The sequence below is a fragment of the Meriones unguiculatus genome, chromosome 4 (assembly GCF_030254825.1).
Source record: "Meriones unguiculatus strain TT.TT164.6M chromosome 4, Bangor_MerUng_6.1, whole genome shotgun sequence".
Classification (NCBI taxonomy): domain Eukaryota; kingdom Metazoa; phylum Chordata; class Mammalia; order Rodentia; family Muridae; genus Meriones; species Meriones unguiculatus.
In genome coordinates, this window is record NC_083352.1 from 115,309,976 (window position 1) to 115,327,164 (window position 17,189).

General features: G+C 46.4%; 1 protein-coding gene across 2 annotated transcripts; it reads left to right on the forward strand.

Annotated features, from left to right (window-relative positions):
• Positions 1-1,354: 1,354 nt before the first annotated feature.
• On the forward strand, positions 1,355-15,698 carry Tomm34 (translocase of outer mitochondrial membrane 34). 2 transcript variants are annotated; one of them, XM_021636309.2, is made up of 7 exons: positions 1,355-1,598; positions 5,668-5,767; positions 6,882-7,034; positions 9,068-9,231; positions 11,540-11,687; positions 14,418-14,544; positions 14,777-15,698. In XM_021636309.2, the coding sequence occupies exons 1-7, from the start codon at positions 1,472-1,474 to the stop codon at positions 14,879-14,881; spliced, it is 924 nt and encodes a 307-aa protein (XP_021491984.1). In that variant the 5' UTR covers positions 1,355-1,471; the 3' UTR covers positions 14,882-15,698. The 2 variants fall into 2 exon arrangements, with proteins under 2 accessions (XP_021491984.1, XP_021491983.1); XM_021636308.2 differs by lacking the exon at positions 1,355-1,598 and adding an exon at positions 1,610-2,037.
• The last annotated feature ends 1,491 nt before the right edge of the window (positions 15,699-17,189 follow it).

Here is a 17,189-nt window from a genome sequence, read left to right on the forward strand (position 1 = left end):
ATTTGTGGTTCTCCTCTTGCCTGGGGGCTCTCTCCCACCAGCCCACAAAGTCAGAAGGGGCACAGAATGAGAAGCGTGCCTGGAATGGCTGGTGCTCCCTGTACAGGGATCTCTCATCCCGGAACCACTTCAGAGAGTTAGTTACAACTTTAATTCCAGAGAACAACAAAGGCCATATACCCCTTGAGTGGGTGGGGGCTCCAAGAATAGGTGTACATAATTGGTTGGAACTAGGCAGTTCAAGGATGCTTGATTTGCATTTTACAGCACTCTCCTATCATATGAATGGAAACATAGTACCTAATTATCATTTGGTGTGAGGAGAGGCAAGCTAGGAGGGAGTTGTGTCAAAGGCTGTGTATCAAATGTGGTTAGGGCGTCTGTGTCTAAAGACACTCTTCAGATGAAGTCAGGCAGAGACCAAAAGGCCCTGCTGAGGGGAGAAAGTCCTATACCTTAACACCAAGCTCAGAATGGCTATCCAGACTGGGAGGACTGCATCCTCAAACAGCATGGTCCTTCCAACACATATTCACTCATTAAATTTTATGGTCCACAAGATGACAGGTACTTTCCAGCTCTCTGGAATCCTATTCCCTACATCTCAGTTTTCAGCTCAGTTATTATCCTCAGAGGCTTTCCTTGGCCTGCTCATGTCATGTTTAACAGCTTCCACGTGGTAATTTTCTATAACATCATTGTGTCTTCTTGGTTTTGTTTTAAAACAAGCTCATTTATACTGGCCTCGGCTTCCCAAGCGATAGGATTGTAGACCTGAGGCACCAAACCCTTTGGATTTTGCTTCTCTTTTTTCTTTCTTTCTCTCTCTCTCTCTCTCTCTCTCTCTCTCTCTCTCTCTCTCTCTCTCTCTCTCTCTCTTTTTTAGGCGCATTGTATTCTTTTGTGTGTATGGTCTTTTTCATCATTCTCACTCTATATAGACCAGGATGCCTTAGCCTTCCATAGGTTTGCATCACCCCGCTCTTGGCTTCGTTATGGCATTAATCTCTTGACGAAAAGTGAGTCTTCTTTTGGTCGTGAATGAATTCCTTCCCAGGCTCAACGGACTACGAGCTCCACGAGGGATAACGATCCGCCTCCTTCGGTGATTCAGACAGTATGGCCTCGGCGATCTCGAAGAACCGTTGAGCGCCACCTTCTGCAAGCTGGACCACAAGTTCCAGACTGAGCACGCGCAGAAGGTCTCGTTTCTCAAAGGCCCCGCCTCCGACCCTCTTAGTCCCGCCCCTCTCCAGCCCCGCCCCTGGAGAACAATGAGCGCGGAGACCTGAGGGCTCGAGCCCACGGTTCCGCCCGCCCCTAGCCGCCTAGCCCCACCCCGTCTGACCCCGCCCCTCGAGACCAGTCAGCGGCGGGCTTTAAAGGCACGCAGCCCTAGATTCCGGGCGGAAGCTGTTGCGCACTGCTCGGTCGGGAGCGGGATTCCTTCTGTTTACCGGCCCTCTCGGGGATGGCCCCGAAAGTCTCGGACTCTGTGGAACAGCTCCGCGCCGCCGGCAATCAGAACTTCCGCAATGGCCAGTACGGCGAGGCTTCGGCGCTGTACGAGCGCGCACTGCGGCTGCTGCAGGCGCGAGGTAGGAACCCGCCCCACGCATCCCTCCGGGCCTGCGTCCTCCACCCGCATCCCCGCACCGGCCCTTACGTTGGCCTAGCTTTCGGGGTTTTCCCTTTCCCCGCGTCCCACCGCCGCACCAGGCCCTCCCGGGGCTTGATCCTGCGCCTCCTCCCGTCCCTGGCCGCCTAGCCGGGACCCCGTCGAGCCCCCCCCCTCCCCGAGGCCAATGGGCTGCGGGCCTTAAGGGCACACAGCCACCGCTTCCGCCCGGAAGCTGTTGCGCACTACTCAGCGGGGAACGGAGGTGGTCCCTGTTTGCCGGCCTCCCGGGATGGCCCCCAAACTCCCAGACTCTGTGGAAGAGCTCCGCGCTGCCGGCAACCAGAGTTTCCGCAACGGCCAGTACGCCGAGGCCTCGGCGCTGTACGAGCGCGCGCTGCGACTGCTGCAGGCGCGAGGTAGGAACCCGCCCCTCGTTTCCCCTCTGGGCCTGCAGACGTCCTGCACCTGCATTGGCGTCCCGGGCCTCATGTTGACCCGGTCTTCTGGGTCTTTCTTTTCCCGAGGCCAACCGACGCACCAGCCCCTCCCACCACGCTCCTGCATTTTCTCCACTTCAGCATCCTACGAGAAACTTGGCTTTTCTGCCTGCTTTTTAACTGCCCTGTTGGCTTGTATCTTAAGTTGCTCGGGCCTTCTTCTGACCCTTGAGGATCTAGCGCAGCCTTCCTCCCCACATGTATTCATCTTACAGTTCAGTTGAGCACTTCTTGTATATTAACTGAACGTGTCGAGATGGGGTCGTTTCAAGGCTCAGCTTCCTGGGGGCAGTGTCTTTTGACTGAATATCTCTGAGATTAGAATTTTTTTAAGACAAGGTAAATGTAATAAGAGTTGGATCCTTTAGAAAGGAAAGATAGACGGCGTCTCAAGAGATATTTGAGATGTCCATGAGAAGCTCGGCATATAATGCCTTAGGCACTGACCATCTCAGATGTAGAGAATTATCAGAAAGGATACAGATAGACTAAGTAGCATGAGCTATTAATGAGAATATTTAAGACATGAAGTAGACAAAACTGTGTTGTGTCGGTGTCTTATCCCCTAATGGGAAGAGTTTTAAACACAGGAAGAACATATTATCAATGCTCCTAGCCTTTGCCCAAAAGTCCAGACGCTTTGACTTGGAACATCCTTTTGTTTTGTTTTGTTTTGTTTTGTTTTGTTTTGCAACAGGGTGTAGCCTCTCTGTAGCCTTGACTGTCCTGGGCTCGCTTTATAGACGAGGCTGGCCTCGAAGTCACAGAGATTCATACCCCTGTCTGCTTCCCCAAGTGCTGAGATTACAAGTTTGTGCCATGGTGCCCAGCTCACACTTTCTTGACTAGCATTTGTTGAGTATTTTTCTGTGTGCCAGATGTTATCTTCATACACTTATAGATGAGGAATGCCAAAGAAATAATTGCCTTACTAGGATTACACAGTGAAGGTATCACACCCAAAATTTGTATATAGTGTTTTCTGATTTCTTGAGTCCGTTTTTATTTTACCTTCATTTTTATTTGTAATCATGTGGGGGGGTGATTACATGTGCACCCCCCTGGAGCAGGAGTTACTGGTGTTAGTTGTGAGCTGCCTGGTGTGGTGGTGGAAACTAGACTCTGATCCTCTTTAAGATCATCAGTACATGCTTTGAACCCACCCCAAGTCCAAATTTTTAATCATCAGCAAAGCTTCTTCATAAATCCTCAGAATCCCTCCTTCTTGTTCATAGTTTTTATAGCTTCAGGCTGCATGCATCCGGCACACATTTTTTTTTCTTTCTCTCTCTCTCTCTCTGGAAACCCTCTTTAGAAGCTCCTCACATAGTGAAGTTGCTAAGGACGCTGAAGTTCCCCTCTTCCCTGAACAAACATAAACACCGCTAACCTAGAAAGGCTGTGTTTTTTTATGAGTTGCCTTAGACTAGTTACCCTGGTGTTTAAATTTAACAGATTTTATTTCTCTTTCTACTACTGATTTTTTTACCTGATTATGTGGGTGACTCTTGACTTCTCAGACCAGTTTTCTTGGCCTTAAGAGGAGCAAGGGAAGCCTTGTAGCACGTCTGAGAAGCGAGACCTTCCAATGTAGATGCACACGAGTGCCCAGGAGAGTTGAGTGCGTAGCCTGGGACCACCGCCTGGGTTAAGGTTCTGAGAGCGCCTCCATCACACCCCTTCTGCGTGCTCTGTGCTTTGGTGACATGATCTGGATTACTGGTTCTGAGTGTTTGTACTTAATGCGTTATGGCAAGGATGTAATTTAACTTTACTTTCTGGTCCAAGAACAGAAGGAAAGGGGTATAAATTTATTATGTTTATTATTGTCGGTATTGAATGAAAGATATCAAGTGTTAACATGGTATCATGCTTCCTGAAGCAAGTTGCAAAAGGATAGGTAGTGTGTGCCACTTTAGTGGTGCTGTACCTTATCTATTAATGATGTGTACTAAAATGGATACTGCTTGAGAATTCACACACCACCTTGGGGATTGTGCTGTCCTCCAGGGAAAGGGAGCACAGGGACACGGATGAAGATAGATGGAGCTTTAGCCATTTCAAAAAGAAAATTGAGGCCAGACTGATCTGTGTAGTGGCTGAGGCCAGTTAGGGCTTCATAGTGAGACATTGCTCCAGAATAAAGGAATGAATGAGTGAGGGTGTGGAGGTGACCCCTGTTATCCTAGTACTCAGACTGGGGCAGGAAGGTTGTTGGAGGGTCAAGGCTATCCTTCTTCGCATACATAGTAACATGGAAATCCAGATGCCTCTGCCTCAGGAGTACTGAGATTAAGGGCATACACCACCATACTCACAATTTGTTTTAAGTTGTTTTTTTGTTTGTTTGTTTGGTTGGTTGGTTTTTGTTTTGTTTTTAAGTGAAATGAAGAGACTGTGTGATGGCATGAGTCCTGTAGCTCCGGTACTTTGGGGGACTGAGGCAGGAGAATTGCTAGTTCAAGGCCAACCTGAAATAGGTCGTGAGAACTGACCAGAAGTTGGAGGTAGGAAAAACTTTTTGCTAGTGGGGTGGATTCTGAATATCATAGGTTAGTGTCCAAATCAAAATTTTCAGTAAGACCTTTGGACTATATACCTAGGAGTTAGTTGATCAACACTAAAAAACTGTTGTCTTATTGTCTGTGTTTTGCTGTTTGGTGGTTTATGACCCTTGGTAGTGAGTGAAATGTAGTTGAAAATATCTTTAAAAGTGAAAACCAGGTAAAGAAAAAAGAAGAAGGAAGTACAAATTGGAGAGTGGGAGTGAATCCAAGAGAGGTTAGGCAAGGGGTAGGGGCTCGAACAATCAGAATACATTTAATGGGATTCGGAAAGAATGAAAATATTTTTAAAGTGAGTATTACGAGTCTACTGAGGTCCTAGGACTCACGTGGCAGAAGGAGAAATGGACTCCCTCAGGTTTTCCCCTGACTTCCATATGCATGCCTTCCACACAAAAAATAAATTTTAAGAAACGAAAATGATTCCAGTCACAGTGATAGGTTTGAGCTTCTGTGACTGAGGGTAAGCATTGACTTTAGAGAAATGACCAGTAATTGTCCCAGGAGATATGTAGTTCACATTTCCTGACTGAGCTGCCCTCAGTCCCGGCAGACCCACTGTTGTTGCCACTTCTCTGGTAAAGTCTTTCTGACTTAGCTAACTGCTCTCTAGCTTGCATTTCCCTCCAGCTTTGGGTTGCTCCTGCTTTCAGGCATTTATTTTTGCCTTTTCCTTGGTTTTTTGTTTTTGTTTTTCTCCTTTTATCTGGTACCAGTTCAGTGGTGCTTGGTAGTAAATAAATAAGTAAACAAGGATGGGTGCTCAGTCCCCTGTGAATGGCAGAAATCTCGATTTCCCCACTGTCGTGATGAGAATGGTCAATGTGCTGTATCCTACCTGATAATAAGCCTAGTTAGGCTGCATACTCTCTGCTGCCTTTTCCCAAAGCCTAGAAAGTTCCAAGTGTGAGGTGCATCCCTATGCCCTCTGACATCTGTTTCCTAACTCCTGATCTTCTTGCTCTCCCTGCCTCCCTCCGGGCAGGTTCTGCAGACCCCGAAGAAGAAAGTGTTCTGTACTCCAACCGTGCAGCATGCTACCTGAAGGATGGGAACTGCACAGACTGCATCAAAGACTGCACTTCGTAAGTGGCCGGGGAGGCTCTGGGTGCCTACAGGTCTCCAGAGAGCAACCCAGGTGTCTTCTGAAAGAACCCCACCATTTCTCTCTGACAGATGTTAGAAAGTGTCACTAACTATCATCAGGCCACTTAGAATGGCAGGCTCTACTGGAACCTTGTCAGTTTGGGCTCACTGCTTCTGAGAATGGTGTGGAATGGGGTAGACTTTAAAGCCTCTGTGACACTTGGCACATGAGGTGGGACATAGTCACAGTAAGTGACTCGCTCATTTGTTCTCCTGGGATGATGGTATGAGAGCTAAGAGGAAAGAAGAGGTGATAGAAGTTAAGAGATTGTCTCAAGAGGCAAAAAAGAGGCACACTCTGGATCCCAGCGTTCAGCAGGCAGTTCTTCGTGCAGTCACGGCTACCCTGTTCCAAAAAAGGGGTGGGGGACAGAGTAAAAGGAATGAACAACAGTCTGTCAGTCACCAGTTGTGCAGGACATCTAACAGTATCCTGGCTCATCGTTCCGAGTAGCTTTGGTCATCATAGCTAAACCGGCATACATTGGCTAGCTGGTTCCTCTGGCTGATCCTAGATCTGATGCTGTATACATGTATGGGAGGAACAGGGAGAGAGGCATGCTCATGGAGCCTGTGCTGGTTTTCTTTCTCTCTTTCACAGAATATTCACCCTGACGGTAAGTTTACCTTCCTTCACAGAGCAGAACTGAGTTGCCGAAGACTGGCATAATAAAGTGATTTGCCTGGGGTTCTATGGCTAGTGGTAGTGTGGGTAGAATACAAATTGAACCCCAGGCTTGCTCATCACTTCTACTAGACCATGGTGTGGAAACATGGCCACATGAAAACTGTGAGGCCCCTGTTCTATATTTGGGTAGGGGTAGAGGGTGTAAAAATTGGCACACGTGCATACATTTTATTAGTGGTCTTCTGCCTTCTTTACCTTCTTAATTCAGTTTAAGTTGAGAATTCTCTACCTATTATAGAGATAATGTCTTTCTCCAGAAATTAACTCCGCTATGCTGTCTGCTGCAGATGGTTGAGTGAATCACTGCACTGTCAGGAAGGCCTATTGGCCCAGCAGACAGATGACATTTTTGCCTCCTGTTCTAGAGCGCTGGCCTTGGTTCCCTTCAGCATCAAGCCCTTGCTGCGAAGAGCATCTGCGTATGAAGCCCTGGAAAAGTACACCCTGGCCTATGTCGACTATAAGACTGTGTTGCAGATCGATAACAGTGTAGCATCAGCCCTGGAAGGCATCAACAGGTGAGTCCAGTGCACTTCCACTTCTCTGAGGAACCAGTACTCTTGATTGGCTTCGGCCCATTGCTTTGCTTTGGTTGTTTTCTGAGCCATGGTCCCTTTGACTGTTTAAAAGTGTGTGTGTGTGTGTGTGTGTGTGTGTGTACACATACATGTGGAGGCCATGGGTTGATGTTGGGTGTCTTCCTTTATCACTCCAAACCTCATTTTTTGACAGTCTCTCATTGAACAGAAAGCACATCAACTTGGCTACACTTATTGGCCAGCAACCTTCAGAGACCCTCTTATCTATATCTCCAGGGTTATTAATTTGAGAAAGTCTTATTTGTTTGTTAGTTGGTTTTCAAATAGAGTCTCATTGTGTATTCCTGGCTGTCCTGAAACTCACTATGTAGACCAGTTTGGCCACAGAGACTTGGAAAGCCTTTTTTTGTTGTTTTTTGTTTTGTTTTGGTTTTTTTCCTAATATAACATTTTATTGATTCCCTGGGAATTTTACATCATGCGACCAGATTACACTCACTTTCCAGTCCGTCCATGTCTAACCCTCCAACTCCTGTGACCTTCCCCCGACCCCAAAAACAAAAAAGGTAAAAGTACAAATGGGGGAAATAACCCAAGTCCAATCTGTGTTATCTTTTACTCCCTGGAGCATTGTCAAATCCTGAAATAGAACTGAGTCCTTTCCCTCCCACATTTCTGCCAGAAACCATCAGCTGTGGAGAGCTGCACTTCAGCGTCCTTATCACGCTTTTTTTAAGAGTTCTCTTTGCTTGGCTTCCTGTCTAGACTGTTACATTTGAGGGGGAGGGGAGGCTGAGGGAGGGCGGGAAGACTTGTCATAGAAAGCTTCCATGTCCTAGCTTGGGTTTTGTTTGTTTTTTGTTTTTTATGAGTGTTTTGTCTATGTGTGTCCTCTGGTTGGTCAAAGAAACGTGTAGGATGCCCTGGAACTGGGATTACAGGTGGTTATGAGCCATCATGTAGGTGCTGGGAACTGAACCCATGTCCTCAGGAAGAATAACAAGCATTCTTACTTAGACCCTGAGCATCTCTCCAGCCCCAGCACTTGAAAATAGCCATCATAGCAGGCAGGCAGGCAGCTCTGTCTGGGGTAGAAGGAAGGATCCTTTGAGAAACTTTAGGGAATAGGGTTGAGATTTGGAATCGCTGGGCCAAACAGGAAAGCCACCCCAAAGCCTAGTGAAAGGCTATGGATTTGTTGTAGTTTCAGTCTATATAGTTTTTATTCTTGTAACGTAGGAACATGGCTATAAGAGCTCTGTTCACTCATATAGTATATACTTGCAATGTCTTGAAGCCAGGTGATATGCCAGGTCCTGGAAATCAATTAACAGCGTGGACATAAGGGCAGAGAACACTATTTTAAGTTGAAAATTAAATAAGCAGGAGTTAGCTAGATCTATAGAGGAGGAATGGAAAATTGAAGAAATTGTATACATAGAGGAAGGATATGTATATGTGCCTAAGGATGAGGAGCAAAGAACCTTGTTTGCTCGTTTGTTTTTACAGTGCCTGGGGAATCAAACCTAGGGCCTTGTACGTGCTAGGCACACTACTACTGAGCTACAAGCCAGCCCAAGGATCAGGAGTGGGTGTGACACAAAATGAAAATGGAGAGGAGGGGGAGGACCAGAGCTCAGGCCATATTAGCCTGCAAATGGGAACCACTAAGGTTTTAAGACTGAATGGGCTATGATTGACACATAAGATCTGAACAGCGTGCAAATGACAAGTGTTTGCTTTGGACTAGTTTCATTAAGAAAAAAAAATTTTTTTTTAATGGGATCCCTTCTTGGGGTATGTGTGCAAAGTTTATCCATAAAATTCACATAGGGCAACCATGCTAAGGGAAAGTGTCCCATGGTATTGGTTCTGAGAAAGTTGATGGGTAGCAGACTCCCATTCCTCTGTTAAAGCATGTGGGAAATACAAATGGTGGGGTTGGGGGTTATGCCCTAAAAGAAGAATGGCTTGACCTAGCCAGACACCTGCAATCCATCCTTTCCTTCCAGAATAACCAGAGCTCTCATGGACTCACTTGGGCCTGAGTGGCGCCTGAAGCTGCCCCCTATCCCTGTGGTGCCAGTTTCAGCCCAGAAGAGATGGAATTCCTTGCCTTCGGAAAACCATACAGAGACACCTAAAAGCAAATCCAAAGAAACTACAAAGAGCAGAGGTGAGCCATGACTCAGTCTAAGAAGTTTAGAGTGGTCTTCTAAAAGATGGCCTCATTTAGCTATTAGGTAATAAATGAAGTGAAAACATAAAACAGTCTCCACTTTTTAGAGTGTCTCTTTGACTCTACAGCGATGTCAATGTAAGGCTTAAGTGCTACAGGGGATAGGATAGGAACCTCCCGGCCGGGCACATGGGTACAAGTGCTGGCTATCATTCTTTAGCAGTGCTTGGAGCATGCTGCTTAGGAGGTTTTTGATTGCAAGAACAGAAACTTCCTACATGGCAAAATAATAAAGGAAATGTATTGGCTCATAGTTAGTTATGTGTCATGCCAAAAACCCATCCCACTCTTACCCACCCTTTGACTTACTGTTTAAGTGAAAAGGTATTTCCCCCCATATACTCAGCTTACATTTTCCCGGGGTTCCTGGTATAGTTTGTTGTGGCTCCTATGACCAGATGAGGCTTTGTAACTAGGACCATCCACCCATCCCAATAACTGGAAAGTGATGCCTCCCTGAGAAGAAGTGTCCTGGGTGACGGGAGAAGGCTGAGTAAGAGCGAAAAGCAGAGCTGGAGAGGGTGGGCTGGGAAGCTCTTACTAATGTTCCCGGCTGGCAAGCCTGAGTCGCGGCAGAGCTAGGGCTAGCGTTCTTATTACTACGTCAGCCTTAGATAGTGGAAGACATGGCTTAGTACTCCTGTCAGGAGGGTGCCTATGTAGCCATGTGGGAGCCTAGCTACTGTTTCCACTCTTCCTTAGCAGGAAATTGTGCTCATAATAACTAGAATGCCTCCGGGTACCTGGATTTTATTTTATCCTTTGCAGTCACTGAGCCTTGTGGTAATTGGTTCTGCTAAGCAGTGAGATAGAGGAGAAAGCACTTGACCCTTAGGGAGCTCCTCATCTAGTGAAACTGAATCAGGAAGACGGTGTTTTAAGATACATGGAGGAAAAGCAAGTGCCGTGGAATTGCTAGTGTTTGGGGAGCTTAAACTGAGTCAAGAGAAGGCTCACACAGGGGCAGGTGATAAAAGTGATCTTGAGCTGGACCTTAAAGGTGAGGTCATTAGGGAGGATGGTTGGAGGCAGAGGCCATGGAAGGAGCTGGAGAAGGGACGCGCATGGGTGAACGTGGCTTCCAGGAGAGGCACTGCAGAGTGTGCGTACATGCAGCGGCTGGACTGCTTCTAGGGCCTCGGGCTCCTGTGCGCAGTACAGGATGTTGTATAATAGCAGAACAAAACTAGAAGTCACCCAGGTCACCACGAACAGATCCTTCCTGGAATTTTGGAAGTGAAAACGTATCAAATACAGGTATCAGCACACACAAACCTCAGGAGTAAAATGTTGAAGGGGAAAGCAACTAAGCCATAAAAGACCAGACCACCAGACTAAGTACTTCTTTATCTGAGGCTCCATGACAAGGGCTGGTAGATGTTCTTGTATCCATAGATGTAGTTTATATTGATACGGACAGTGAGCTTAAGGGAGGGGGAAACACGAGTCAGAAATAATAGCTTCTTTCAAAAGTGGATGGGCTAGGGAGGGTCCTAAGAAAGGGATGGGTTGGCGTGCTGATTTTATTCCCATGCCTTTACCCTGGTCATAAATATTGTGTTTTACTGTGATAGTTTTAAACATTAAACAATGGTACTGTGGGACCATGTCTGGGACAGTTGGAGCCAGAGTGAAGGACCTTAAAACACTACAGTGTGCAGCCTGTGTTGAGCGTTGTTCTCTGTCCTCTCCCTGTAAGGGCTGAAGCAGAGCTACATGTAGCTGGTAAAAGTGGACACTCACAGGCTCAGAGCAAACCAGAACAAGCCCTCTTCAGCCCTATTCTGAAATCGAGAAACCGCAGCCTTTCTCCACTAGATGCCTCTCCGCATTAAGCTTGTAGGCTGTTCTCCACTTTTTCCTGCATTATCCTCAGATTTGATCCTGACTTAGCCCTTTGCTCTGGGGAGGAAACTGAGGTACTGAAGTTAAATGACCTTAAATAGGTCATGCAGAACATTCTAGCTATCCAGTGGCAGTACCACAAGGAAACCTGGCTTTTTATCATGTATGTAATATGCATGTGTGTGTTTATAAGTTTCTGTACTCTTCTAATGAAAACCTTTAATTGACTAGAAGCCATTAATTAGGAGACTCAGTAATCAGGAGGAGTGCTCCAAAGCCAGGCAGGCAGTCCCTGACTTGCAAGGGATGATGCTGAAGAGATCTCACTGATCTCATTTGAGCACTTGATCCATGGTTTTTTTTTGTTTTTTTTTTTTTCCTCTTCTAAATTTGTGTCTAGTGCCTACTGCTGGGGATATGGAGAGAGCCAAAGTTCTGAAGGAAGAAGGCAATGAGCTTGTAAAGAAGGGCAACCATAAGAAAGCTATTGAGAAGTACAGTGAAAGCCTCTTGTTTAGTAGCCTGGAATCTGCCACATACAGCAACAGGTATCTTCTGCGCAGCTGCTGGCCCCGGGAATTTCACAACACTTGATTCTGTACAGGCTTTTCTGAAGACTGGGATGTAGCTCAGTGGGAGGATACTTGTCTACCACGGGCTCAAAGGGTTGGGATATAGCTCAGAGGGTACTGGGCTTACTTACCACAGACTTCTGATTATGGATAGGTTTGAGTCCTTTTCAGGTAGACCTGTGCATTCCCACCTACCTTAGGACTGGGAACAGGTGTTGATAGTGGCAGCTCTTACAGGGGTAGACCCTTCCAGAAAGAAATGCTGAACAGTAGTCTACAGTGTCCTAGCCCTCATCCCAGAATTTTCAGCTTACAGTATCAACACAACCTTCCTGTCCAGCGGACCATCCTGTGGCTGCTTTAACTCATCTGTTTCTGACAGTTCTGGCCTTGAGCCCAGGCGGTGGAGTAACTATTGCCTGGCTAGAACAGGAGGGATGAGTGCAGACCTAGCAGGAACTGCTGTTGGGAAGCACTAAGAATGAAGACACGGGAGCCATGGCATCATCCTTGTGGGAACCCCCTGCCCTGTTCTGATGCTCAGAAGTGTAGGTGACAGAGAGCAGGTATTACCAGCTTTTAAAGGTGAGAAAACCAAGGTGCTGTTTAAGCTCAGACCAACTACTAAGTGGTAGTAGTAGACCTGGAATCTGGCTCCCATGAGATTGGTTAGTTTATTGTCAGAAGCTTAGTACAGTCAACAAGATTTATTATCTTGCTGATTTATTATTTATAAATCACATTTATTATGGCTACCCGCTTGTGTTTAGTTAGAACGTCTTTAATCAGGAGGCTGGAGAGATGGCTGAGAAGTACAGAGCATTTGCTACTCGTGCTGAGGCCCCAGGTTCACTGCCAGCGCTATATTAAGAAGTTCATTGTCCTTAAAAACTGTTACGATGAAATGTGTCGGGGCAGTGAGAAGACTTAGCATGAAGGTGCTTGCCACCCAAGTCAGCTCGTGTTTCTTCAGAGAACCACGGGAGCCGTGTTCCCAGGAGCTCATATAAGGAATTCAGTTTGGTTTTGCTTCGTAAGAGTTGAACTTTTAGTTTTAAATTTTGGATAGAACTTGTGGTTTTCTCAAGCTGCTTGGACCAGGCCTGCGGCTTATTTGCTCTGTGTATGGACCATCAGCCCCCTCCTTTCTCTAAGCTCCTCACCTTGATGCCAGTAGACACCCATTATTTAAATATTGTTATCTGGGCCACAGTTTTAGTTTCCCTCCTGCTCGTTTTACTTCCCTTACTACTCATTTAAAATATGGGCTTTCCCCTGGGTGGGATGGGGCGGGGGCGGGGGGGGGGGTCATGTACAGTGCTGGGCCTCATACTGAGGGCCTTGTGCACACTAGGCAGACACTCTGCTACTGACCTATATATGCCCAGCCTGAGTTAATTGTCTTGTGTCTGTATTTAAGCTGCGATGATGATTCCAGAGTTTGCCAGAAAAAAATTAAAACAAGCAGTTAGTTTATAATAAAGTATGGGGAGAAAAGATACCATTCAGTAAGTAATACTGGCCTCTGTATTTAAAAAAAAAAAAAGCCTTAGAGCACAATTTCAAATTTAAAAACCAAAGCAAATGCAGGACATATGAGCTGATTCCCATACAATATGGAAGGAAAACCCCACAGAAGTTATGGATAAATTGTATAACTTTGTTTCTATAATATTAAAACCCCTTACAAAAGATATTCACCTTTTTATGTTTATAGCCGCTAACACAAGATCTTGGGTGTGACCCAGCAGGAACAGGGGTGGGAGGAAGCCAACTAAAAGTTAGCTACCATTTTCTTCCATCCTAACAGAAATTAAAATTTGAGAACCAGGTTTGCTACAATTATAGGAACAGAAACTCTTGGTAACTTTGTCAGAGTGCCTGGCAATAATAGTAAGAATTTGAACTGTTGGTATCTCTTGATCCATCAGTCTTTTCCCTGGGGGAGTTCAAAGTATGAGAAGCTGTAAGTACATTGACCACCGCCCATCTGCACACCATCTGAATTCTTCAGTGGTCCATGATGCTGCGGACCATACCCAGCACTTAGCACAGGCCTCCATCCCCAGCCCAGTCTATCTTACTGTTGATGTGTTCTAAACTAGTTGCTTACATCTTTACACACAACCCCTGAAATGTCAGCATGCTTAATGTTAGTGTTTAATATTCATGCATTTGCTTTTTTCTTAAGAGGGGTACGTTCTCATGTGCTGAAGGAGGGTTTTGGGAAACTTTGTATAAAGAACTTGCTGCAGGGTGGTGAGTGCGATGTGAGGCTGTGGGTTTCTGCAGACCGCCACTTTCAACTCCAGCTCTGCCCCACACTAGTCGTAGCACCAAGGGCAAGACCATTGACTCCTGAGCCAGCTGAGAAAGCTTCTCATAGCCTTTGCATCTGCAGAAAAGGCTACGAGCTGGAAAATGGCTCATCAGTTAAGAGCACCAGCTGCTCCAGGGGACCTGGTTTCAATTCTCAGCATCCACAGGCTCACATCCACCTGTATGTAACTCCAGCTCTAGAGGATCCAACTCCAGGCCTGCACAGGCACCAGTCACATGTGGCAGGGCTAAAACGGAGAGGATTGTAGGTAGAAAGCAACAGCACAAAAGAGGTGTTCAGCAAGTCAAATCGTTCCCCAGCTGCCTCAAGTTTGCTTGAGGGGATTCACAAGTGACTGAATTTCTGCAATGGTCTTTCTGCATTAGAGCCCTCTGCCATCTGGTCCTGAAACAATACAAAGAGGCAGTAAAGGACTGCACAGAAGCCCTCAAGCTGGATGGGAAGAATGTGAAGGCATTTTACAGGCGAGCTCAAGCCTACAAGGCACTCAAGGTAAAGGCTTCCCCGCCCAGAGACCCAACCATAGCTACAGAGAGTTGTGCCAGTGCTGGCTCTTGGTGTGTCAAGTGAAGCAGCACTTGCTGTGTTTCTTCTCCCCAGCCCTGGGATTGCTCCAGTCTGGGGTTTGGAAGCATTGTTCTGTCTCAGCAGCTGTCCTCACTCTGGCTGATTCTCACCACCTTCCTCTCGATCCCCTCCCCAACTCTCCTTTTCTCTTTCATAGGACTATAAATCCAGCCTCTCGGATATTAGCAGCCTCCTACAGATTGAACCCAGGAATGGCCCTGCACAGAAGTTACGGCAGGAAGTTAACCAGAATATGAACTAAAACCCCAGAGGGCAACAGGAACCCTCCACCTGACCTTCCCAGAAAAGCTAGGGGCTTCCCCTGCATCTGCCCCCAATACCCAGCATGCCCCAAGGGAGTGCAAAAGCAACCCCACTTTGACTCCTTGGAGAGGTAGCAGCCTTTCACCTGAGAAGCTTCGCTTGTTCAAATTAAGTCCACTACAGACAAGCACAGGACCTTTTTTTTTTTTTTTTTTTTAAAGAACCTTCCCCCACTAGAGTGTGAAGCTACAGCCCTGGCCTCATCCACTTGCTTCAGCCTGGCCCTTGTCAACAAAGTACTTGGCAGAAGTGCCGCAGACTGCGTGCCCTGTGGCTTTCCCAGATGCCATGCCTCTGCAGTTAATCTGAGCTGGGAGAATAGTGCTGACAGGCTAACGTGCTGGCTTACCTACACCCAAAGCAGCTTGTTGAGCTGGTTCTCCAAGGCTGCCATCTCCCCAAGGGCACAGCTGCTATCTGCATCCTGTCCTTGGCACAGTGTCCTGTGTTGAGCCCCAGTGCCTTTAGTCCAGGCCCTTTGTGGGAAGGCAGAGCCTGACCCTTGGAGGCTCTGTGCTGTTGCCTTCTGTATGGAGCTACCTACACTGTTCAAAGAGTCCATATTCCTCCTGGGATGGGGAGAGAGGCCTCCTTGAGATTAGTATCCCTCCAGCCTGAGCAAGAACTTATCTTTCCCCCCCAACAGCAGGCCCTCAGGCTTCTTTGTTTTTCTTTTGTTAATTTGTTGAAGTTAGTTGATCTGATTTTATTGAGCTGTGTGTTGCTGTTGCATTAAAAGGTTTTCTTCTATATAATCGGCTATTGTACATTCATTTATGCCTTCTCGGGCCTGCACTTGGAACTCGGTAGTATTAATAATTGACCAGCACAAATCAGAAAACAAAGGCAAGCTGGATCTTAAACATACTTTTTGTACTACTAAATTTCAACCCTGTAAACAAAATGTTAATTTTAATTATTATATTTCCTGGATATATAGAATGGCCTGTGGAAAAAAACAGCCGTTGGTTCCTGGACATTCATCTATTTATTGAACAGATTTTTTGAACAGCCTAGGCATCAAGGGAGATGGCTGGTCCCTGCTGTGAGGCGTGACCCTGTGAGAAGACAAGTTAAAACAACTAAATACAAAGTTGCAGCTGGCTTAGGCATCTGAAGGAGCTGTCCAGCAGTCCGCTGTCTTGCCTGCCCATGAAAAGATTTCCACAGTAGAAGGGTAAAAGGCCCCTGGAAAGAAGAGCTTGAACTGAGTTCAGAAGAGAAAGCTAAGAACTGGGGATTTAGCTCAGTGGTAGAGCATTTGCCTAGCCTGCATGAGGCTCTGGGTTCAAGCTCCTGCACTAAAAAAATAGACGGAAAAGCTGCCTACTGTGGAAGTCAGCATAGAGGTCCCTCAAAAGGTACCATAGTGAGTTCTGGGGCTACAGTTGGTCATAGTAGTGCACACGTTTAAACTCTGCCTGAGGCAGAGACAGGCAGACCTCTGTGAGTTCAAGGCCTGCCTGATCTACAAAGAGCCCAGAACAGCCAGGGCTACACAGAGAAACTATGCCTATCGATTATCACAACATATGTAGCCAATGGAATCTCAAGGAAGCATGTGACAGACGCCTGCATGTTTATCATGGCAGCATTCACAGAAGAATTCCGTAAATAACCATCGACCAATGGGTAGAATGTGCACATAGAGTGAAAATAGAAAGGTGTGTTTGTATTAGAAGCACGTGTGTGCTGCAGGACAACTTTGTGGAGTTGTCTCCTTCCACCTTTACATGAGTTCCAGGTATCAAACTCAGGTCACCAGGTTTCCACAGCGAGCAACATCACCTGGAAAATCATCTCTGGCTCATACAGTAGAGTATTACTCAGGCATAAAGAATGAAATTCCTTTCAGGAAAATGGAGCTGGAGAGCATGTTAAGTTAAAATAAGCCAAACTCACAAAGACTAACAGTGCATGTTTTCTTATATGTGGACTAAATCAGTGTGTGTGTGTGTGTGTGTGTGTGTGTGTGTGTGTGTGTGATGTTAAAGTAAATATTTGGGAAGAGAAGGGGCCTGAGGCAGCAGAGCATAACAAAGGGTAAATTAGCAGAATGCATGCTGTGCATAATGTGATGAGACATTTTGTATGCTAAATATATGCTGACAATGAGAAAAATACTCTAAAGGTAATGTTAATAGGTGGGAGCTTGGACGAGCAGAACGTGTGCTCCCTAGCTGGGAGTGCTCACTAAGGCAGGACGAATGAAATACCTGTTCACATTTGCAAAGATCTCAGCAACC